The sequence below is a fragment of the Homalodisca vitripennis genome, chromosome 4 (genome assembly GCF_021130785.1).
Source record: "Homalodisca vitripennis isolate AUS2020 chromosome 4, UT_GWSS_2.1, whole genome shotgun sequence".
Taxonomy (NCBI): domain Eukaryota; kingdom Metazoa; phylum Arthropoda; class Insecta; order Hemiptera; family Cicadellidae; genus Homalodisca; species Homalodisca vitripennis.
The window spans coordinates 71186464-71210650 of NC_060210.1; the positions used below are offsets into that span (position 1 = coordinate 71186464).

General features: G+C 36.4%; 1 protein-coding gene across 8 annotated transcripts in view; it reads right to left on the reverse strand.

Annotated features, from left to right (window-relative positions):
* Positions 1-24187, reverse strand: part of LOC124359502 (phosphatidylinositol-binding clathrin assembly protein LAP) — a 121717-nt gene that overhangs the window by 20942 nt on the left and 76588 nt on the right. For 7 of the 8 annotated variants that reach the window (XM_046812287.1, XM_046812290.1, XM_046812285.1 and 4 more), the window contains 4 exons: positions 14670-14793; positions 12976-13077; positions 9893-10267; positions 4479-4599 (listed from right to left, as the gene is read on the reverse strand). In XM_046812287.1, coding sequence (XP_046668243.1) covers positions 4479-4599; positions 9893-10267; positions 12976-13077; positions 14670-14793 — 722 coding nt within the window. The remainder of the gene's footprint in view (positions 1-4478; positions 4600-9892; positions 10268-12975; positions 13078-14669; positions 14794-24187) is intronic. The other variant, XM_046812291.1, reaches the window with a different exon arrangement.

The window sequence follows — 24187 nt, forward strand, 5'->3', positions numbered from 1 at the left end:
GGTAGCTATCAATGACTTACCTTTCTCAGTCAATTCTAAAACTATATTATATGCAGACGACACAACCATTTTAAGTAGTAGTAATGATCTGAATGAATTGAAACAAATTTCAATGGAATCCATTCAACAAGCATCATTGTGGTTTAACTCCAATGGATTTTTGTTGAATGAAAACAAGACACAGCATATAGTTTTTAGCCTCAGACAAGTAAATTACAATATTTATTCTGATATTGAATTGTTGGATAATGTGAAGTTGTTGGGTGTTTGTGTGGATGATCATTTAACATGGGGATCCCACATTGATCACCTATCAGCTAAGCTCTCCAGGATTGTTTACCTCTTAAGACGTCTCACGTGTTGTGTGCACACTGATTACCTCAGAACGGCATATTTTGCTTTCTTTCAATCAGTGCTCAGATATGGCCTTATTCTATGGGGAAACTGCAGTAGGATATCAGAAATTTTTACTATACAAAAAAAAGCCATTAGAATTATTGCACGTTGTCAACCATTAGCTCACTGTAAACCAATTTTTATTGCAAATAAAATTCAAACAATATTTAACTTATATATATTTGATATTGTGCTCTACATACTCAAACATCCTGAACCTCTGAAGACATACAGTGACAGACATATGTATAACACCAGAAATAAAGAAAGTGTATCCATAGAATTTTATAGACTAAACAAAACTATTAATAGTCACACAGTTGTTGCTTTGAAAGTATACAACTGTTTAAGACCACTTATCTTGAAATATAGTTTTAATGAATTTAAACAAAAATTGTATTCCTGGCTTTTAGTCAATCCATTTTATTCATTGAAAGAATTTTTTGACTGTAGAACTGTTAGTTTCTAGACATAACTTATTTAGTTTTAATGATTAGATTTTAAATGTTAATGTCATGGTTTTTTATTTATACAAACTATATTAAAAAATTTATCAATGTTATATAATTCTGTTGTTGTAATTTCTGAGGCTGTGTTTTACTTGTTGTTGTTATTTGTTTATTTGTTACATACCTGTTTTAATTTGTTATTTATTTATTTATATTTTAAAATAATTTAAATTGTGGCGTGACTGTTTTGGCAACTTCATATTTTGGGTACTGAATTTTCCTTGTCTGGACTTTTGCTAATTTTTATATTTTATACATGACTTGTGTCGATGCTCGTGTAAGCTCTATGACAATAAACGAATTCTTATTCTTATTCTTATACTTATATTTTAGCAATACAATCACTTTTACAAGTATAGGTTTAACAGAAAATCATTTAATGTATGTATAGGTAATGTTTTCACAAAACTGTGAAAAACAAGAAATTAAGTGGACCACTTAGGGGGTGTTCAGTTCAAATTAAATAGTGCGTTGAAGGGTTAAATATTTACAGTTTTCTTTTGAAGTCTTCTAGAATGTTCCTGTGCTTACAAAGCTTAAATATAGATCTTACTTTAGTATATTATTTGAGATTTTATGTGTGTATTCTTTATTGTTACAACTTTTTTTATAAACTCAAGATTTATTACAAGAACAAATAACCTTAAGAAAATCAATAAAATCATACTGAGGGGAAATGAGCTAGGAATACTAACCAGCAAAAACAAATTAACTTGTCAACCTCAAAACTAAAAAAAATATAACATTGGTTGTCCCCATAGAAAGAGATACGAGAAAACTAATACACTCTGACAAGCTTTCTTTTTATATTAAAAATAAGTATAAAATTAGTTTGCAAAATTGTGAATCGGTAAAAATTGAAACGCAATTTCTAAAATAACTTTTGAAAATAGAATGTAAAACTTGTAGCTAACAATAAATACTAATTAGCTATTAACACATTCGGTGCGGCGCGTCGGGTATACCCGTCACGCTTGTCTACCGCCGCAGCCTGGCGGCGGGTTTACCCGACGCTTGTCCCCTCCACAGTTACTGGCTCAGTCTGACCTCGGCTCTTGAATGAGGAGGTTGTTTTCACTGTCAGGCCCTCAGATATTACTCCTTTGTTCTTTGTGCGCGCCAGTCTAGGCCTCCATTCTGATATCAGTGTATTACCTATACTTTATTGTTTACATTGTATTGTGCTGTGTTTAGTGATGTTTGTTTATTATTTTGTGTACTTTGTTCATGAATATGGCGGAAACTTCTGGTAACAATTCAGAAGACAGTGAAAATGAACTTTCAAGCAGCGAAGACAGCGTGGAAGAATACACACCGACCTACTATATCTGGTCTTCGTAATATCCCTTTTACAGGGGAAAACAAACTTCTTTGGCCAAAACCAACACATAATAGGCCAGTTGATTCGCTTTTGGTTTTGTTTGACATTATACTAATTGAAAATATAATACAATTTACCAACTTCTATGCCAGGGAACTATTTTTTGGCCCCAATTTGGAACCTCAGTCACGCATAAATGATTGGAAAGACCTGACAGTAAATGAATTTAAAACTTTTATTGGAATATTGTTGCACATGGGTACTGTCAGACTGAACAGAATTAAAGATTACTGGAAGACTAATTATTTTTTTGATTTCAAGGTCTTCAGGAACTCAATGAGTCGAGACAGATTTCTTTTGATTTTGAGGTGTTTGCATTTCAATAATAATACTCTGGAAACCACTGACAAGCTGTCTAAAGTAAACCTGCTTATTGACTCATTTAATAATAAAATGTCGCAGGTTTACTCTCCTGGCAAAGATCTCCCTCTAGATGAAGGAATGATATTGTGGAGGGGCAGGCTTAGCTTCAGGCAGTACATAAAAAACAAAAAGCATAAGTATGGGATAAAAATTTATGCTTTGACTGAACCTGATGGCCTTGTTACTAATTTTACAGTTTACAGTGGGAGTGAGGGAATCCTGTCAGGGAAAGGTCATACCTCAAAAGTAGTAAAATATTTGATGACTGGAAAATTGAACAAGGGGCATTCATTATATATGGATAATTATTATAACAGTCCTACACTTGCTTGGGAACTTCTGCAAAAAGATACTTATTGCACTGGAACTCTCAGAAAAGACAGAAAAAAAGCACCACCAGACTTGAAAACTATTACACTCAAGAAGGGAGAAAAAGCAGAACGTTATGCAAAGGGGGTTATGGTAGGCAAGTGGAAAGATAAAAGAGTTGTCAATTATATATCAACAGAGTTTGAAAACGACATGGGTGAGGCAAGTAACAGGCGTGGACAAATGAAAAAAACCCATTCCGATAATACACTATAATGCCAAAATGAAGGGTGTTGATCGCAATGACCAACTTTTATCTTACTACCCGTGTGATCACAAGTCCCTGCGCTGGTATAAAAAGGTTTTTGTCCACGTATTGCAGATGTTTGTCACCAATGCCTATCGCCTTTATTGCTTTGCAAATCCTGAAGTGAAAATTCCCTTATATGACTTTAGGTTGAGTATCATTGAGCAACTTCTTCCACCAAAAGACGACATACCTAATGTCCCAGCAAAAAGACAGCGACTGACTGAACATGCCATTTCGAAAATTTCTCAAACTCCTGGTGGAAAATCCAGAGGAAGAAGGTGCAGAGTGTGCAGCAGAGAAGGGAAAAGAAAAGAAAGCATGTATTTCTGTTCGCAGTGTCCTGAAGAGCCAGCATTGTGTGTAGTGCGGTGCTTTGACAAGTACCACAAAGAATAAAATTTGGACCTTTTTATGGGGGTAGGTGGGGATGTAAATAGCTCTAAACAACACATGTGTGGTGTAAATAAACATTAACAATAAATATCCTACAGTGCTAACTTAAAAATGTTTGTTCTTCGTCTTATTTTTTGTGTTTGGCTTATAAACTAAGTTCAGTGGCTTGATGACAGGTATACCCGACGTTTTTGTAATTGACTAATTTTGTTCCCAGAACCTGAAAAATAACTTTTAAAAGTGTTAAAGAAATTAACTTCAATAAGAAAATCTGTGTACTTCATTTTGTTTAACTTAGAACTATTAAAATTATGTGTGTCTCATCTGTGGGCCTGGTGACGGGTTTACCCGACGCCGAATGTGACGTCATTATCAGCACCATAGAATCTTCTCAGCTGACTTCTATCAACATTTCTGAGGTCCATGTATGTTAATATAAGAATTTTATGTAAAAAAATTTTAGGCCCGTACCACTGTTTTACGATTTGGCATGCAGCACTCAACGTGTTAATTGGTGTATATATATAGCTAATTAATCATAGCTATGATATATAGAAACTATGTAAGGACATTAAAATACCCCTTTTTGAGATTGCTTATCAGGTTGGCATTAAAATAATATAATTTTTATCAACAATAAAGTTTGGATCCCTAAATAAGTTATGTATGTATACTTCCCCTATTTCTTCTCATAAAAAGCAAAGTGTTATCTGTTACGAACTTCTGATTGACTTGAACAATCTACTTCATGAACTGCAAATATTACAGATCTGTCCCAAGGCTCCTAAACTTAATTTTTAATCGATTGTTTGCTCACTTGACAGGTGGAGTGGAGCCCTTGTTGATGGTAAGGTTCTCGGCGAGAGAGGCGAGGCTGGTGTCAAGGTCACCAGTCAGCACCTTTGTCTGTCCCCCCGCCCCCGCTCCAGGTGCTGCGGCTGCAACACACGACATCATCATATACAGTGAAATAGATATAAGTGGCAAGTTACTGGTTATCACATGTATTATTTTTATATATTTGTACAGCTGCCCCATCAAGTTATTAACAAGCTGAATTTGCCCTACGATGACCTGTTCTTACAAGTTTTATGTAAGAATTTTAGCTTAACATAATATTAAAGAAGTATAGCCTGAAAATAATTGTCTGTAAAAAAATTTGTGATCATGTTATCAAAGATCTCCAAGTAATAACAATCACAGTGGTAAGAAATGTCCGTCTTTACAGCCCATATACTTTAGTTGCGCCATGGTTCATTGGTCACCTTCATGTTAAAAGTAAGAAGTTCCCACTATTGATGGGAAAAATTATCCCCATGTTCTAGTTCATTTAGCTGTACCATGCCCAGAAGCTTATAAACCTAAAAACAAGTTGCACAGAGTCATAGCAATGTGTCACACTATCCAACCTTGAGGTCAGAAACTGTTATTAGGAGATTATCTCACATTCTCACACCTCAGACCATTTAATTGTATCACACTCTGAAACTAAAAAACTCAAACACAAGTTCCACTTGGTCACCTACACCTCAATGACAACACGTCTTACTCGGTAATTGTTGGTAAGAAATTATGAATGATGTACATGAGTGGTGTAGAAAGCTAAAGACGTGGTAAAGAAGAAAGTGTTACTCAAGGAGCATAAGAATGGACTGCAATATTCTGCAAAACAAAGAGTACAACTAACTTTCGGGTTTACATTTGATTTGGCAGTCGCCTTTCCTATAGCATCCAGTTGTCACAGCACAATGGCTCTGGGATATTCGGTCAATTAATCAGTAGCCTATTGTGTTGTAGTAAACATAATTCGTTTCTTACTTCTAGATCATGTTGTGAAATATTAGTCCTCTACCGGCAGCAATTTTCATTAAAGATGACTTTTATCATATACACTGTGATAGGTTATTATTGATTTCTTTTAGTTTTTCTCTAGGAGACTATTTCACAATGTAATTTTAATGTATGACAAAAAGCAGATACATTTATCTACTAAGTAAAAAACCTAAAATTTGTATTATCTTTTATATCTGACCATGTAGAACAGGACTAGTTCAAATTTCCCACAAATATTAAATGCCACATATATCTTTATATATACACATTGATTATTTCTTATTTGTTTATTATGTTTCTTATAATTTGGCCTAAATAAATTATTGCTACATTTCAGTTTTTCCTCCAATTGACAATCTAAACAGGGTTTCTTACACAGGCAAAGATAATTTATGCATTTTAATATTTTGATTCTGTGTAAAGTTTGTTACTTGTATTATCGTTCATATTCCTTTACTTCTGTGTAAAAGAGGTAATGAAAATAAATTAATCTATTTTAACTTTGCAGCCATTATAATTTACTGCTTATTCTTAGAGGTGTAGATATGACTCAGAACTTTAGGACTTTATTATCTACAACTTTTGCGGTTATTGTTGAGCAATAGGTAAATATTCCTTGGGAGACTAATATAAGCTGAATAAATATATCTCTGTGTTTAAGTGTTTGACAAAATGGTTTTCAAGTGTCACTTCTACCTTGTGGGAGAAGGAAAAAATGTTTACGATAATCTGAACCAAGAACTATTTTTTCTTTCTTTCAAGAGCTAAATGGGAATAGACACATCAGAACTTAAAAACAATTTCTGAAAATTATTACCAGGAAAGATTATAAAAGTAATTGTTTCTGGATTGAGCTGTATCTATCATAACAGCATTTTTTATACAGTACTTCAAATTATTTATTAACGATTATAAAAAGCATATTGCTTTTCAAAATAATTCACTTGATATATCAAAGAAATTACCTCTGTTTTAGTATATTAATGTTAAAAAATTTATGTGAACACTAACATTTTTGATATTTCGTGCTAAAGTTTGTTCAGAACTCAATTTTTTTAACTATTTAAAATTCATCCCTCTGTATACATTAATAAATTACAACTGTTTCATAAATTGAATACTATTATTGCTTCACAAGCTACCCAACTAACATACAGGGTGAACAAAGTTAGATACTCCATAATAACATCTTAACAACCGCACCTACAAAGACCAAAATCAGTATACCTCTGCAGGGTACAAAACTGTATTTTTTGATTAGTATCACAGGATTACCACTGCCCAAAAATACAACATTTTGGATCCAACTTAAAATTTTAAATATAAAACCCTGACAAATTACACTTTATTTTAAAGATCTTTCCCAGCAAACTTTGACCCTGTATAATTGTATATTCTCTATTTGAAAAGAAAATATACACATGTAACATGAAAGTGTTTGAAAACAGTTGATTGGTGGTAAATGTATGATAGAGATCTGTCACATAATTAAATGACTTAATGTACACTGAAGTACACTTACGTAATAACAATACTAACAAATACCCATTGTTAACATAAGTTTTATACATGGAACTATAATATTACCAAAAGAAAAAACACATTCAAAGTGACAAATAAAATGGGAAAAAACACTATAGTTAAAAGAACTAGGAGTGTGTCATAACACAAAAGGAAGTTTCATTACATTTTGAAGAGAACTTTAAATGTCAACAAATGTTAATGAATGGAATTTAAAAAGTTATTATATTATTAATTATACTTTGAACATACAGATTTTCAAATTATCATGGTATTTCTGACAGTGTTCAAGACCACAAGTACCAGGTCTGTTGGCTATAACAATCTCTTTTTATAATTTATCAATATGACAAGCACACATGAAGTAAAGATTGTTTTAATTTTGTAAAAGATTAAAAAAATTTTCTCTGACAGACTTATTGTAATTTTAATAATATATCAATATTTTACTTTGTTAATTAATGTAATTAATTGTTACGTCTAATTACAATGTAAACCATCATTAAAATTGAAACCATCCTCTTTGTTAAAAACTTACTATTTATAGTTTTTATTAAACTACAGCAGTTACCCGCAGCTTAGCACGCGATTTTGTAGGTATTGCTAATGTACGAGGTGTGGCAGAACAGTAATGAGACTGGAATCAACGAGAGCGATCTGGTAATACTGCAACCTTCTCCTTACCACAACTTGTACTTTGGTCTCTCCTAAAGACCCAAGACAAGTTTCAGCCTTGTCCAGTGACTATAAGTCCGGTAGAACATGATAAAAGTTGTGTTTGAAATGTTTCACTCTTCATCAAATTCTGACACAAGATGAGAAAGGTGTGTGCCAAGATGGTACCAAAAAATCTGACAAGTGAACAAAAAGACAATCGCATGAAAGTGTGCCCTGATGTTCTTGAAGATGACCCACATTTTTTGTCACAGGACCACTGTGACGAATCATGGGTTTTTGAGTATGATCCTGAGAAAAACCGACAAACTGAAAAGCAGCACCCCCCCTACAAATCTCTTCGAACAAGAAAAGCTCGCATGAGCAAATAAAAAATCAAGACATGTGTATTTATTTTTTTGATAGCAGGGGAATTGTTCACAGAAAAGTTGTACCTCCAGGACAACCTGTTAACCAAGTCTTTTATAGAGAAGTCCTTGAGTGGCTCAGGAAAAGGGTACTTCGCGTCAAATCAAATCAGACCGTTAGATGCTACATCATGGCAATGCCCCCTGCCACACGGCAATCTCTATCAACCAGTTTTTTATTAATAAAGTATTCTGTGATTCCCAGCCCCCCTATTCACCAGATCTCAGTCCCTGTGACTTCTTTCGGTTTCTATTGAATCTTGGTAATATTGAAAACATCCAACAGAGCGTAACCGAGGAACTAAAGGCAATATCAGTTGAAGCCTTCCAGCACTACTATGAAGAATGGAAACAGCGCCTCCACCACTCAATAGCTGCCCAGGGAAACTACTTTGAAAGTGATAAAATCAATGTGTAAAAATAAATTTAAATAGTTCAAATAAAAACTAGTCTAATTACTCTTCTGCCATACCTTGTATGAGAATTTTTTGTTCGAATTTATTATATTTCTGATGCCAATTTTTAGATTTCCTTTTTGTCACAATGAAGAAAATGTATCAAAAAGTGTATATTTATGGCCATTGTAATTTAATCCGGTCTTAGTATTTTGTGTTCCATACTTGTATTTTGCTTTGTTTTCCGATCAAGAAAATATTTAGATCTTAGAAGTCTACTTTTGTCTAAAACTAAGATGGGTTTTATAAAAGTGTATTTTTACTAAAACAATTAACTTTCATAAGTGGATATTTTCTTACTCTGTGCTCAACAGCGATTTCAGGTAAAGGTTGAAATAAGAAGTTTTCTTAATGCTAGCTAGATGTTTTTACTCTATGGTTTCACACTATAAGTGTAAACAAATTGAAAATAGTGGTTAACTTAATGAAAACATATGGTTTTGCTAGTATAAAACAATGTTTACACTGAACAGTTGACTATATTTAACAGGCTCTTTCAATATTATTTTGTAACTTTAAAGACTAAGATGGGATTTTTCAGTACTTTATAAGCCAGCGATGCATAGCCAAGAGCAATTTTCTAAATAAGAATCGGCCAATTTTTATTCCAGGAACCCTAAGAATGTTCATGTACAATCCCGTTGAATAGTGTATACAGAAAAATTGTATTGTATTTTGCACCTGTACGTGAAAGCAAAACAAACAAACAACGGCACATTTGAATTTATAATATTATTAGGATTATATCTCAACGGAAAACCAAACATATGTTATTGAGTTCTTTTACTAACAAAATTATAACATCAATTTGTACAATGTTTGAAATATCAGTTAATAAATTTAAATCATGTTTGCTGGTGCTGTTAGGTTTATAACATTGCTGATATTATAAATAAAGAGACGATAAATTATTATTCCATTTCTAAATTTATAAAACTAGTGAAATATCACAGTGTTAAATCACTACAATGATTTATCTGTGGCGTTAATGAAGCTGCAAGCTGAACCTGGCATCTGATCCAAGTACAGTCATTATTCATATAAGCTCCACTATCAGATAAATTCAAGCAGCTTAATTCGCATCCAGACTAAAAGATAGCATGTTTCTGTTAATTTATATTGTACATTATTCTTTAAGCTGAATTGAAATTATACTTGCACTACTAAGTTAATACATTGCAACATGGTATAGAATGGATAAATTATATTCACACACTCCTAAAAAAAAGGGGCAAACAGATAAAAATGAACAATGTTCAGGGATGGACCTGTATCTACACAAAATGAAGATGCAAGACAACAGCAAGAAGCAGTCAGTTATTTACATCAGTTGAGTTCACCTGAGATGGGCATCGGCGGCTTGGCAGGGGAACCGTAGGAGGGGAGAGGGTACTGCACCACCCCTACAGCAGGGGCAGGAGCAGGGGCCGGTGGCTGTGGGGGACGGGAGGGAGACCCCAGTGCCATGCGTATACTGTCGTTCAGATCATCAAATGCACTCTTGCTGGGGGTCGGCGAAGCGGTGTTAGGAGTGCTGCTGGAGGGAGGAGGTGGACGGGGGGGAGGAGGAGTTGCGTTCTTCAGAGGAGAGGCGTTGGCAGGGTCGTCGGCACTGAACAAGTCTGCAGTATCTCCAAATAGATCCCCGGTGGGAACAGGGGCATTTGCTGGGGGACCAAAGTCCGCCATAAAGGGATTGGGCGCTCCTGGGGCAGCTTGCACCACAAAACAATTTCATCAACACAAAGAAAGATCTCCGTATTGTTTCAACCAACTATGAATTTTACTAACACAAATGTAACCAACAATAAATACACAATTACATATCGTTGGAACTATGGCTACACTGAAAATAAGGCCAAGTAAGCTAGAAATAAAATAATACATACATTAACTGGTAAACCAAATTTTCTGTATTAATAGTTCAAACTAAATGATTTAGATCTGCTTGATTTTCATACTAATTCAAGAACAATGTTATTTTCTTCCAAATAATTCCAAATTAAAAATATTAAATAAACAAGTCATAACAAAACCCATGTGATGCAGCATCTCTTGTGTTGTATTATTTACTGCAACATCTCTTGCAATAAAAAACAGTACTGACATATATATATATTACTAAAACCAATACTAATATGATATACCTGTTGTACAAAACATTTGTAAGATTATCTATTTATTACTACTGATAACCAATTTTACAAGTTTTACAACTGTTGAACTGGTAGCAACATGTAAATATTGTTTAGTGGCATACAATATCAATTAAACTGTTTGATATTGTTTCCACAAAACAGATTACAACTAAAATGTTGTTTATTGGCGCACCTCAAATGTCTTAATATTATCATTATTATGGTAAAATAAATTTTAAATGGATTTTTAATGCTGAAAACAATAAGTGACTACAGGAAATATGAGTAACTGCATACTTGAAGGAACACTCAATATGTACATCACACTAATAAATACATTTCCTTGTTCAGTTTCATAAGAAAATATACAGAGTGTTACAAAGAGAATACCAAAAATATTACTCAAGTAATAGGGGTTGAAAAAAAAAACTGTTAAAAACAAAATTTAAAAATTTGTTAAAAAAATGATCTTATTGGTTGAAAACTGGATAGTTTACTTGATATTGAAAAGTTATTATTCACATCAACAATTCTACACAAATCTATTCTTGAGAATAATCTTGATTCCTGAAAAAGTTAACCCTTATAACGTCACAGACGCCGTATGGCGCATAGACAAACTATCTCCAAACGGCAAAGACGCGGTACGGCGCATCGACACAAAACTGCGTCTATAGCAAATTTAAGTTCCTTTTAAATCCGATCAATGTCACTAACGGTATGCGTCAACCATGTGTGTGGGTTATTGACCTATGTCAAGCGTCAAAATATAGCTGTCGCGTTACATTGTTTGAAACAATAGACGCGGTGTCTAGACACTCTCCCCGCCACACGGCACAGACGCCGTACAGCGCGCGCGCGCTTTTGTTTGCAGTTTGGCTTCAGGTAGTGCGTGTCTAACCATCGCTGAGTCGGTTTCCTTCGTCGTGTTTTCTGTTTATATGGTTTTTATTTATTTGTTAAAAGTATTGATATTTTAGTTTTAGTATTCATTTAGTGTTTTTAGTGTTTAGTGTCACCTATTTAGTGTTCAGGTACTTTGGGATTATACCGACTACACCAGTATGAAGAACACAAAAATATAAATTTATAGCTAAACAAACATGATAGAACGAAAAAACAACTCTTTAATTACAAACTTACAAGCATCTCCAGGCATTGTGATCGGTATTGTTGTCGCTGTTATCTTATCTTTCTCGAGAATCCCGATTACGACAAGCCACGCGGCATCACATGATTTGCGCGGTACATAATTGCCTTTCCATTACAATTCAATTTATATTTCTGATCAGATCCTCTAGAATTTGATATTTTACTGATAGGTACTATCTCGAGGGATGTTTTTCTTTCGTTGACATCAGCGCGGGCTTGGGCAGCACCTTCGGAGGCACTCGCATTTTGGGTGGCGGAATGTGATCAAGAATAAAAACAAGTTTTGAGTGTTTTTTCAATAAAGAGTTTAGTTTTAGTTTGGTAATGTTTGTTTTTGTTGAATTTTTGTGTTTGGAGAAATGTAGAGGTAAAACACGGAAGTACAACAAAGCGACGCACCAGCTGAACGGGCGGCGAGACTCTGCAATCACGTTATCTACTAGACCGCTCGACTTTGACCTCTGTCTGAGGATGGGGAGGGGTTTGCGATAAGACAATTCCTGTTTTATATTGATGAAATATTGATCTACGCTAATCTAGTAATCAGTAGAAGCAAAATGTCAAATAACAATTCATGTCTGGGTGTGGTCGGTATAATTCCAAAGTACCGTGTTCATTATTAGTGATAAATAACATGTCTCGTAACATTGACGATCCTGAGTACAGTGACTTTATAATTTTAAAATTTTTACTTTTTTATACTTACCATAATTATAGAAAGTAAAAATAAAAATGAACTTTACACATTTAAATTTTTTTTTTTTTATATTGTGCCGTTTGCTGGAAGTCGTGAAAAGATACACTGACGTTATAAGGGTTAAGGAAGGCTAATCTAAGTAATATTTTTGTTTCACTCATTTCGTGTTGTTGATTATTTCAAAGCCCAAAATTTATTATTTTGAGATTCCAGAACATTTTTAAATGCCTACAATGTCTGTAAGTATTTATTAAGCTTTTTTATAAATACCTTTCACATTTTTAAAACAAAAAGAATTAAGAAATAAAAACACAATAAAAAATATTAATTTGGAATTAAAACTCCATTTAGACCTTCAATTTATTAAGCGCAACTGTTCAAATTATGTTTTAATAAGTGTCTACATGTGAACTTTAAGACAGATATATGCACTTACCTGCAGGTTGAGTAGCAGTGTCACCTGCACCAAACACAGACGAGAATGCTGTGTCACTCACAAAAGCATTTGTAGATGCTGGAAGAGCTCCATTATTGAAACCTGCAACAACAATTAATTGAAAACTTGATGATGTGGTGAGAGTTTCGAGGAACTATCAAGCAGTTAAATTTCCTCAGTATAGGCCATTCACAAATCATCAGGTTGGATACTTTATTATATTTTCTTTTGTATACAAACATTTGATCAATACTCAGCTTCATTCAATCCTGAATCTGATGCTGTTGAAATTTGTTTTCATTTAGCGTAAATAAATATAAATTACAAGTAAAGGTATAAAATAACTGTTGTACATTTCAGACAAATTGCAACAGTAATGCAATGTAAGAGATTATCCATCAATAAATATATGTGAGTATTTCAAAGATAATTAAAAACACCAGACGTAAAATATTCTGCAGAAAAACTATATATAAATATACAACAATCCACATTGGCCTATCAAAATTTACCACTATGTACTTTTTATATATACCATATATATTTATAACAATAAGGTTTGCCACTAATGCAAATGGATTCATTAGCTTCAAGTCATATTATATCAGTGTTCTTTTCCTGTGGACAATAAAATAAATTTAAATATAGTGTTAATTATCTTTCTGTTTGTGATATAACACTGAACATCACTATAGTTAAACATTAGTGTTTTTAAAAGACTTATTAATTTCATAAAAGCAATTAAATAATTCCTATAGTTATTATGAAACAAACACTGAGACTAGAGAGGACTAGGGTGTACACTATTTGACCAATATTGTGCTAGAGTTTAATATTGTTTTCACTGTCTGTCCTACTGAATAATTGTACATGAGCTCTCTGTTACCAATACCAAAATAAAAACTCATCTCTCCTACATCGATTTATTGAGGTTTTTTCACCAAACTGATGATATTCCTTTATTTGCACTATATCTTGGCATTATTTAACTCTACAAGTAAACGTAGAATCCACTAAAACTAAGAGTTTTATCAAAATAGTAACAAGATTTTATTGAAGAACCCAATTCTACCATAAAGAGAATTGAAATGTTTGAAACATTTTCACAATTTTTCACCCATCTGATATAATTGTTTTAGTTGTAGGGTCTATTTGGCACTACCGGTATTTGATTTTTTAATGTTTAGCCCAAAATTGCTTCAGTTGCATATTGTGGTACTACAAAAGAACTGTAAGAAAATTTGTTTTTTTGTTTCAGTAAAATGTAAAATTTAATTCTTAAACCAAGGGAGTTAGGATTATATGACTATCATCAGTAATTTATCTACAGAGTCTTGTTAGTTCTGATCTAGAGCTTTCTCCTATGTTACAGACATAATTTAATTGCAGTAAAAAAACTACATAAACTTCTACAGATTAGTCGAATAGTGTTTATTTAGACATTGTAACTAAATAAAATAACAAAGAAAAAAATATTTTAGAATAAAAAAGAGCTTTTACCTGATTAAGATAGAAATTCAAAAAGAATTAATTTGTATATATCACATTAAAATAAGCACAAAACTGAACTACATAGTGAAGCACAAAATTAAAAGAAAGTTTAAATACCAAGTCAAATCTGTAAAACATTTTCTTAGCTCTATTTTTATGAACTGAATACATGTATACAACACCAGTATAATTATTAATAGTACCATTGGTCATCCACATGTTGCCAGGGGGAACTGCTGCAGGCGCAGGCTGAGTAGGGGCTCCAGAGAAGATGTCAGCAAATGGGTTACCCAGTTGTAACAGATCATCTGATGCCTTTGTGGATGTCTACATGAAATATACAACAAAAATAAATTACATAATCTATTTTGAGGTTAGTGCATTTATTCAAATCAAACTCTAGCTTAGATAATATTTGGAAGTTAATTAGCCAAACTGAGCGATAGTTGTTACTAATAATATTTATACATTAGAGTTTTATTGACTCCATCAATACTAAAATTCAACTAAACCAAAAACTTTCAGTGATAACATTAATAGCTAAATTAGTCAGTGTACATAGTGAACTGATCTATAGTTATATAAAAACATATACATATATATGTTCTGGTTCATACTGATGCCAACATAGCTAATTTATTCACCAGTTTCTGAGTCATTATATAGTGGTTTACTACATTCATTCTGAGCCGGTTCAATACCTATATCTCCCCGGCTCATGTGTGTTTTATATAGTGTATGTGTGTGTGGTTTATTGGCTGCAGAGGCCACTGACCATTTGAAGGCGTTTGGCTTTTCCGGTAGAGTGGCAAAGACTCCGAGCCGTGGTGTACAAGTTAGGAGTAGCTCCAGCTTAAAATTTTGTTTAATTAAGTGTTTTTGTTAGTTTTGCTGAGCTGTTTTCCTTCTGACATGTGCGGCTAAGTTTACGGCCCCTCACTGATGAGTAAGTTTTGCTTTCTTTTAAATTTTAGTGATTATTTTTATTTTTCAAACTGTGAAGGTTAAGAGCACATGGTTTTCCAAATTGTAGTTTTGCTTTTTATTAAATTTTAGTACTTCTGGCTGTTAACTAAATTTTTAAATTGGCTTTCAAATTAATTCTCTTACTCTTTTATTAGTTTTCACCCTTTCTATTCGGCTTAAATTAATTTTCTGTCTCTCAGTGAGGACCAGTCCTAGGCTATATGTTACAGTTCATTTTTATTCTGCAGCCAATATTGTTTGTAATGTGTCACTTGTTATGTAGTTTTTGTAAACAAACCCAGAGAGACTGCTGAAGGTTCATTTTACAAAATTTTTAAGCCTTTCTGAGAGATGTAACGTTTTTCGGGTCTTTTAGCCCATAACTTCCCCTTATAGCCTACTTGGTTAATTTAAGGCCTTCTGCCATCAAATTTTAAATTTAGATTCCTGTTAATAGGCTGCTACTTTTGGCCATCAGTTTTTTTTTCTAATAATTAAATTTTTTTTTTTACCAAGAGTAAAACGCTTAAATTTTTGTTCTGTGACAGAGGGGATTTTCATACTAACTTTCTTTGGGTTGTTGTTTGAGTTGGGAATTTTATTTTAAGTGCAGAATGCCCTTCCCCTGCTTTTCACCAATTTTGAGCCAATTCTGTCAATAAATGCCTGTTTTAAAAATGTTTGAACCAAATTGTTACGTATGGTAGGCTACTGCGTATACCTCAAATAAATTCCTTTATAACTTATTGTTTTAGTCTTTTAAATGGAATATCTTGTTTATTTATTGTTTTCTAATGTTACCAGCTTCTATATTAAGGTTTATTTTAATTTTTATCAGTAATTGATTGGTCTGTGATATTTTGAAATTTTGGTAATTTAACTTAACTTAAAATTCTTGATAGATAACTTTTGGCAACTTTACTTTTATTAAAATCTATATTGTTTGGCAACTATTTATTAATTATTATTAACTTTAAAAGGGTACTAGGCTGAAACCTGGTTTCAGGGTCCAAGAGATGAATTGTTTCCTCCTGTCATCTCTCCATCATGCGTGGTCGCAGAGAACCTTCGCTTTTGCGCTCTGCTGAAGGAGGGCCACCATGATGGACATTTCTTCTAGTCAACACCCTGCTTCTAGTCTTCTGTGATGCCCTGCTTATATTCTTTATTTATTTGTTATTGTTATTGTTGCCATTTATATAGTTTATATTTTGTTATTTAATTTTAAGTTAGTTTTAGATATATTTAGTTATTTCTTGGATTTCATTAGGAGCCCGCCCTTAGCCGAAGGATACCGGGTGAAATTGGCATTTCTTGTTTCAAATTATGGCGTTTCTAATTTTTGTATGCAGGTGCACCTGACAAGGGTTGTTTGAGGTATCTACTACTGCAGGCACTTTTTATTTTTTTTTATTTATAGTATATATACTTATATATTTCTATTGACTGGATAGGCCTATGTTTTGTCTTAGTGAATGAACCTGAGTATACTGACCACGGTGTTCTTATTTTACCTAGTTAGTTTTGATCCGGCATCCCGTTCGCCGCCATGGGCGCGCGCTTCCCTGATGTTTGCTGTGGGTGTGCGAGCGGCGATGTAACGGTTTCAATGGTAGCAGAGCGTGGTTCGCTGCTCTCTCAGCTGTCTCTCAGTTCTGGTTTTGTTTGTTGGTGTAGGTTAGTGTTAGGTAGGGGGAGGTTAGAGTACACAACTTTTTTTTATTAGGAGCTCGCCCTAGCACAGGATACCGGGTGGAATTGGTTTAGTGTCTTGCTTCCTGCAGACTTACCCTTTGCAGGGAGCAAGGGACTCTAAATTGCTTAACCGCTAAATTTATCTAACTGTACTCTACTTCTCCCCTATCAATGTGTTGTTTTGTTATATTTATTGCTTCTGTGTTTGTAGGTTGTGGTTAGTGTATATTTGCAGGGTATCCTTCTATTGGGTAGCAGGTGTTGAGTTCTTCACTTGGACCTCGTCAGTGTAAGCCTTTTGTGAGTTGAGTCCACTTAGGTTACTAAGTAATTGTTGCGTACGCTTTGTTGTTTATTGTTGTATTTATTTGTCTTAATTGTTTGGTATGGCGTTTTCCCTGGTGCCTGAACATCTACGCAAGCCCGAGTTGGTTTTTGAGGTCCTGGCGAGAGGACAGAAGCCCGAGGGAGATGTGAGGGCATTAAGAGCTCAATTACGGGCTTGTATAGCGTTGGACCGCAGCTGGAATGCAGAGTTCCAAATTAACACAGAATTTGAGTTTTGTAAAACCCGAATGGAGGAATTAGAAGACGATATTAATTTTGAGTCACTTCCCATGTCCGGGTCAGCAAAGGCTAGATTGGCATCTCAGCTTTTACATTGGCGTGACAGAATAGTTTTACTTATGTCAGCTCCTAGTTTAGACTCTGATATTAAAAGTTGGGCTTTTTCGGCCAGTAATAAATTAAAACAAGCCTTAGATGGTTTGAGTGAGGTGCGCTCGGTGAAAGAGAAGGGGGTACTATTTACCGCTGTCACTCCAACGGAGGTTCCCACTACCATTACTTTTGCTAACCATCCACCGGCTCTTTCTTTCGAGCCTCCCAGAGTTACTATGTCTCCGATGGGTAGTGGCCCTCCTGAAGCGGCTGGTGAGGCATCATCTATAGTTGTGCCTTCCTTTTCTAGCTTTGGCAAACTGCCTCATCCTTTGGGGAGTGTTTTACAACACTTCCCCAGAGTTGATGGACTTGACACTAATTTACTTATCCATTTCCTTCTGGAAGTTTTTAAGCTAAGAGAATTTCCTGGTATGACAGATGCCATGCTTATGCAGATTTTAGCGCAGTTTTCCTTAAGGCCGCTTTTTGATCGCCTTCTAGACTGCCTTAAGAGAGGTGCCACCTTTGACCAGTTCCACGCCGAGATCTTGGAGTTCTTTGTACCTGCTCGGGTTAGGGAGCGCTTGCGGGTGGAACGCGTTTACCGTCCTCAGGCACCAGACGAGACGTTGAGCCATTTTGTCGGGGAGATACGGGATGTAGCCCGGGTGTTGCGCTTGAGCTTGAGCGAAACGGAGTTGGTGAGCCTTATTTTGGAGGGCATTAAACCTGAAGAACGCTCCCGTTTGATTTTTTGTAGCCGTCCCGCATCTTTTGCGGATTTGGACCGCCTCTCCATCATCTCTAGAGGGGTTCAGGATGCGGATGATCAAAGGGAGGCCATGTCGAGGCATCTTCCTCACTTGCCTCCGGGGCCGGTCCATGCTCCGGTGCAGTCTGAGCCAGCAGCTGCTCCTTCCCGTAGGCAGCCTCCTACCTGTTATGGCTGCAAGCAAGTGGGACATATTAGACCGTTTTGTCCACTTAATAAAAAAAACTAGTAAGCTTGCGGACGAGTAAGCCCGACTCGTGCCGTAAAGGTAATTTTGAGGGCAAATATGTACCTAATTTTGATGGTAAAAGGGTAGCTGGTTTAATACAGAACAGAAAGAAAACAGAAAGAAATAGACTTGGGGACAGTTATCATCGTTGGCCGAGAGGGGAGGTTGCTGCTCTGGCTGCGCAGGGAGTAAGGGCTGCCCGCTCAACCTGCCCACAACTGGATGTGCTTGTGGGGAATGTGGTGCAGAAGGCCCTGGTTGATTCTGGGTCAGCACGCAGCCTGATTTCTTTGTCGTTTTTTGAAGATCTAAAATCCTCTGGGCTAATACGGCAGGTTGAGCCTAGTTCACTTATCTGCTGGACTGCTTCACGCACACCTTTACCTATTATCTGTAGTGCCCAGATTCACATCAAAATTAATTATTTCTCTTGGGATTGGAGCTTTTTGGTGGCTAAGGACCTGACTTTTCCTTTCATCTTGGGAGCAGATTTTATCGGAAAAACTGGCATGATTTTGGATTTGGCCTCCAGTCATGTTTTCTTTGCTTTCGCCAGGCGGGTGCTCGTTCCCTTTTCAGATGTCGAGTCTCGTGGGACTGCTGCCTTAGAGATGGAAGATAAGAGCTTGACTCCTCCTGACCAACTAGGACATCTTACGCCGAAAGAGGCTGAGGACATAAGGCAGATTTGTTCCAGTTTTCCTGAAGTCCTAACTGACAAACTGGGCACGACCAATCTCTTGGAATTCGAGATTCGTCTTACAGACACCCGTCCTGTACGTTCCCATCCATATAAGCTTGCTCCGCCCAAGATGGAAATTCTGAGAAATATGATTGATAATTTACTTAAGAGTGGGGTAATCGAGCCGTCTTGCTCAAATTTATCCAGTCCAGCGTTTCTAGTGCCGAAACCTAATGGGAAGTCCAGATTGGTCCTGGATTATCGAAAGCTCAATGCTCAGATAGAAATTGACTCCGTGCCTCTCCCCGATTTGCATTCTGCTTTCGACTGGTTTGGTAAGGCCAAGTATTTCTCCATTTTTGATCTCAATCAGGCATATCATCAGATTCCTCTAAAACACGAGTCTCGACCTCTCACTGCCTTTTGTGTGCCTTGGAATTTGTACCAGTTCACCCGAGTGCCAATGGGCTTGGCTGTGGGGGCCCAGACACTCACCAGACTCCTGGATTCTATCTTTCATGATGTCAAATTTAAGTTCGTGTTCAACTATCTGGATGACCTGCTTGTGTACAGTGAGAGTTATGAGGAGCACTTGACTCATCTAGAGGAAGTTCTAACTAGGCTGCGAGAGTCTGGCCTTACCGTCAATCCTGAAAAGGTGAGTTTTGCTCAGCCTGAAATATCGTTTCTGGGTCATCTTGTCTCTTCTCGAGGTGTTTGTATTGATCGAGAGAGAACCCAGGCAATCAGGGAGTTTCCTCCTCCTAAGGATGCCAAGGGGATTGCCCGTTTTGTGGGAATGATAAATTTTTATCGTCGTTTCATCCCCAATGTTGCTGAAGTGGCGGCCCCTCTGAACTCTCTTAGGAAAAAGGGTGCCAAGTTTGAGTGGGGTGAAGCGCAACAGACTGCTTTTGAGCAGCTGAAAGAGGCAGTGATGCAGCCTCCAGTCTTGGCTATGCCTGATTTCAGTCGTAAGTTCGTCTTGCAAACTGATGCTTCCTCCTTAGCCGTTGCTGCTGTTTTATCGCAAGAAGTAGATGGTATCCGGCAGCCCATAGCTTATGCTTCACGCACGTTAACCCCTTGTGAGAAGAAGAGTTGTTCTGTTTATGAGCTGGAGTGTTTGGCTGTCGTGTTTGGAATTAACAAGTTCAGGCGTTACCTAGAACATAAAGAATTTTTGTTGGAAACCGACAACCAGGCTCTTTCTTGGCTCCTTGCCCACCCCCGTCAGCTCGGGAAGATTGGTCGCTGGGTAGTCCAGATTTCTGCCCTTAAGTTCACAGTGCAGCACGTGCGAGGCACCCAAAATATCATAGCGGACACTCTGTCACGCATGTATCACTTACCCAACGACCACCAGAATTTATCAGAGCCGCCATGTTGTGGCGTGCTCCTAGACTTTCCTCTGGCATTTTCGGACATTGTTCCACACCAACTTAAGGATCCCGAGCTGACTGCTATCATCAATGAGCTTAAAAACGGAGGTGCCCACCCTCCTTATTTTCTGTACCGAGGTGCTCTATGCTGCCGTGACAAGCAGCGGAGAAAACCTAAGTTAGTGCTGCCAAGCTTTCTTGTACCGATGGTCTTTCAGTATTTTCATTCTTCTCCTGTGGGCGGACATCTAGGAATTCATAAGACCATCGCGAAGATTAGGGATCAGTTCATCTGGAAAGGTATGGACCGGGATATTGCAGCTCGAGTACGTTCTTGTGAACTGTGCTCGCTAAGCAAACCCGCTCAAAATACCAAGTTGGGTCTTTTGTCATCTGAGGTGGCGGAAAAACCTTTGGAGAAGGTTTTCATTGACTATGTTGGGCCTCTCCCGCGTAGCAAGTCCGGAAATAAGTTCCTACTTGTTTGTGTGGATGCCTTCTCCAAGTTTGTTTGGTTGTTCCCATTGCGGAGTGCTACCGCGCAGCTCACGGTGCAAGCACTTCGTAACCATTTTTTTCAACACTTTGGAATCCCCGCCACCTTAGTTTCCGATAATGGTTCACAGTTTGTCTCCAATATCTTTAAAAGAATGTGCTTTGGGCACGGAATCCGCCATGTGACTACTTCCCCTTTCTATCCTCAGCCTTCTCACGCCGAACGGTTTAATCACAATCTTTGATCTGCTCTCATTGCCTTTCATGCGGAAAATCAGACCACCTGGGATCAACAACTACCTTGGATCCAATTTGCCTTTAATACGGCCCAGCATGAAAGTCACAAGGCGGTACCTTTCGAGTTATTATTTGGCTTTCCGCCAAACAACCCTTTGGCGAACCTTTGGAAAATTAGCGATCTTCTGCCACCTCCTGGTACTCCCAATGTGAAAGCCACTTGGGAGGCAGCCAGGCGGAATCTCATTCGGGCTAGGGAGTTAGTAAGGAGGAAGTACAACCGAGGTCGTATTGCCAATCCCTTCCAGGTGGGGGATCTAGTTTACTGCAAGGCTCACCCAGTCAGTTCGGCTGTGGATAAAAGAGCTGCTAAACTTTGCTACAGGTGGACTGGTCCCCACCGCATCTTGAAGTTTCTGACTCCGGTGACTGCCCGACTGGGAGATCCTCAGTCCGGGAAGATTTTCAGGAAGGCGCACATATCCCATCTGAAGCCTTGCCGGAGTCATCCGTGATTTCTCTTTAGTCTGTGCGGGAGGGTTTTAGGTCCAGAGGCCTGATCACCTCTGCTCCTTCTTCCTGATCAAGGTTCCTGTTTTCTTCTTTGTACCCACGCAACTCTTGGAGGGATTTCTTGCCTCCAACTGGATTTTCTTGGTTTTACCTTCTGCAGACTTCAGGGTTTCCGGTTTATAATTCTTCAACCATTGGGGGGAGAGGCATTTCGTTTGGTTCTTCATTTTGAAGAAATTAACAGAGGGGAGTTCCTCCTTTTGGGGGGGAGTCTGAGCCGGTTCAATACCTATATCTCCCCGGCTCATGTGTGTTTTATATAGTGTATGTGTGTGTGGTTTATTGGCTGCAGAGGCCACTGACCATTTGAAGGCGTTTGGCTTTTCCGGTAGAGTGGCAAAGACTCCGAGCCGTGGTGTACAAGTTAGGAGTAGCTCCAGCTTAAAATTTTGTTTAATTAAGTGTTTTTGTTAGTTTTGCTGAGCTGTTTTCCTTCTGACATGTGCGGCTAAGTTTACGGCCCCTCACTGATGAGTAAGTTTTGCTTTCTTTTAAATTTTAGTGATTATTTTTATTTTTCAAACTGTGAAGGTTAAGAGCACATGGTTTTCCAAATTGTAGTTTTGCTTTTTATTAAATTTTAGTACTTCTGGCTGTTAACTAAATTTTTAAATTGGCTTTCAAATTAATTCTCTTACTCTTTTATTAGTTTTCACCCTTTCTATTCGGCTTAAATTAATTTTCTGTCTCTCAGTGAGGACCAGTCCTAGGCTATATGTTACAGTTCATTTTTATTCTGCAGCCAATATTGTTTGTAATGTGTCACTTGTTATGTAGTTTTTGTAAACAAACCCAGAGAGACTGCTGAAGGTTCATTTTACAAAATTTTTAAGCCTTTCTGAGAGATGTAACGTTTTTCGGGTCTTTTAGCCCATAACTTCCCCTTATAGCCTACTTGGTTAATTTAAGGCCTTCTGCCATCAAATTTTAAATTTAGATTCCTGTTAATAGGCTGCTACTTTTGGCCATCAGTTTTTTTTCTAATAATTAAATTTTTTTTTACCAAGAGTAAAACGCTTAAATTTTTGTTCTGTGACAGAGGGGATTTTCATACTAACTTTCTTTGGGGTTGTTGTTTTGAGTTGGGAATTTTATTTTAAGTGCAGAATGCCCTTCCCCTGCTTTTCACCAATTTTGAGCCAATTCTGTCAATAAATGCCTGTTTTAAAAATGTTTGAACCAAATTGTTACGTATGGTAGGCTACTGCCTCAAATAAATTCCTTTATAACTTATTGTTTTAGTCTTTTAAATGGAATATCTTGTTTATTTATTGTTTTCTAATGTTACCAGCTTCTATATTAAGGTTTATTTTAATTTTTATCAGTAATTGATTGGTCTGTGATATTTTGAAATTTTGGTAATTTAACTTAACTTAAAATTCTTGATAGATAACTTTTGGCAACTTTACTTTTATTAAAATCTATATTGTTTGGCAACTATTTATTAATTATTATTAACTTTAAAAGGGTACTAGGCTGAAACCTGGTTTCAGGGTCCAAGAGATGAATTGTTTCCTCCTGTCATCTCTCCATCATGCGTGGTCGCAGAGAACCTTCGCTTTTGCGCTCTGCTGAAGGAGGGCCACCATGATGGACATTTCTTCTAGTCAACACCCTGCTTCTAGTCTTCTGTGATGCCCTGCTTATATTCTTTATTTATTTGTTATTGTTATTGTTGCCATTTATATAGTTTATATTTTGTTATTTAATTTTAAGTTAGTTTTAGATATATTTAGTTATTTCTTGGATTTCATTAGGAGCCCGCCCTTAGCCGAAGGATACCGGGTGAAATTGGCATTTCTTGTTTCAAATTATGGCGTTTCTAATTTTTGTATGCAGGTGCACCTGACAAGGGTTGTTTGAGGTATCTACTACTGCAGGCACTTTTTATTTTTTTTTATTTATAGTATATATACTTATATATTTCTATTGACTGGATAGGCCTATGTTTTGTCTTAGTGAATGAACCTGAGTATACTGACCACGGTGTTCTTATTTTACCTAGTTAGTTTTGATCCGGCATCCCG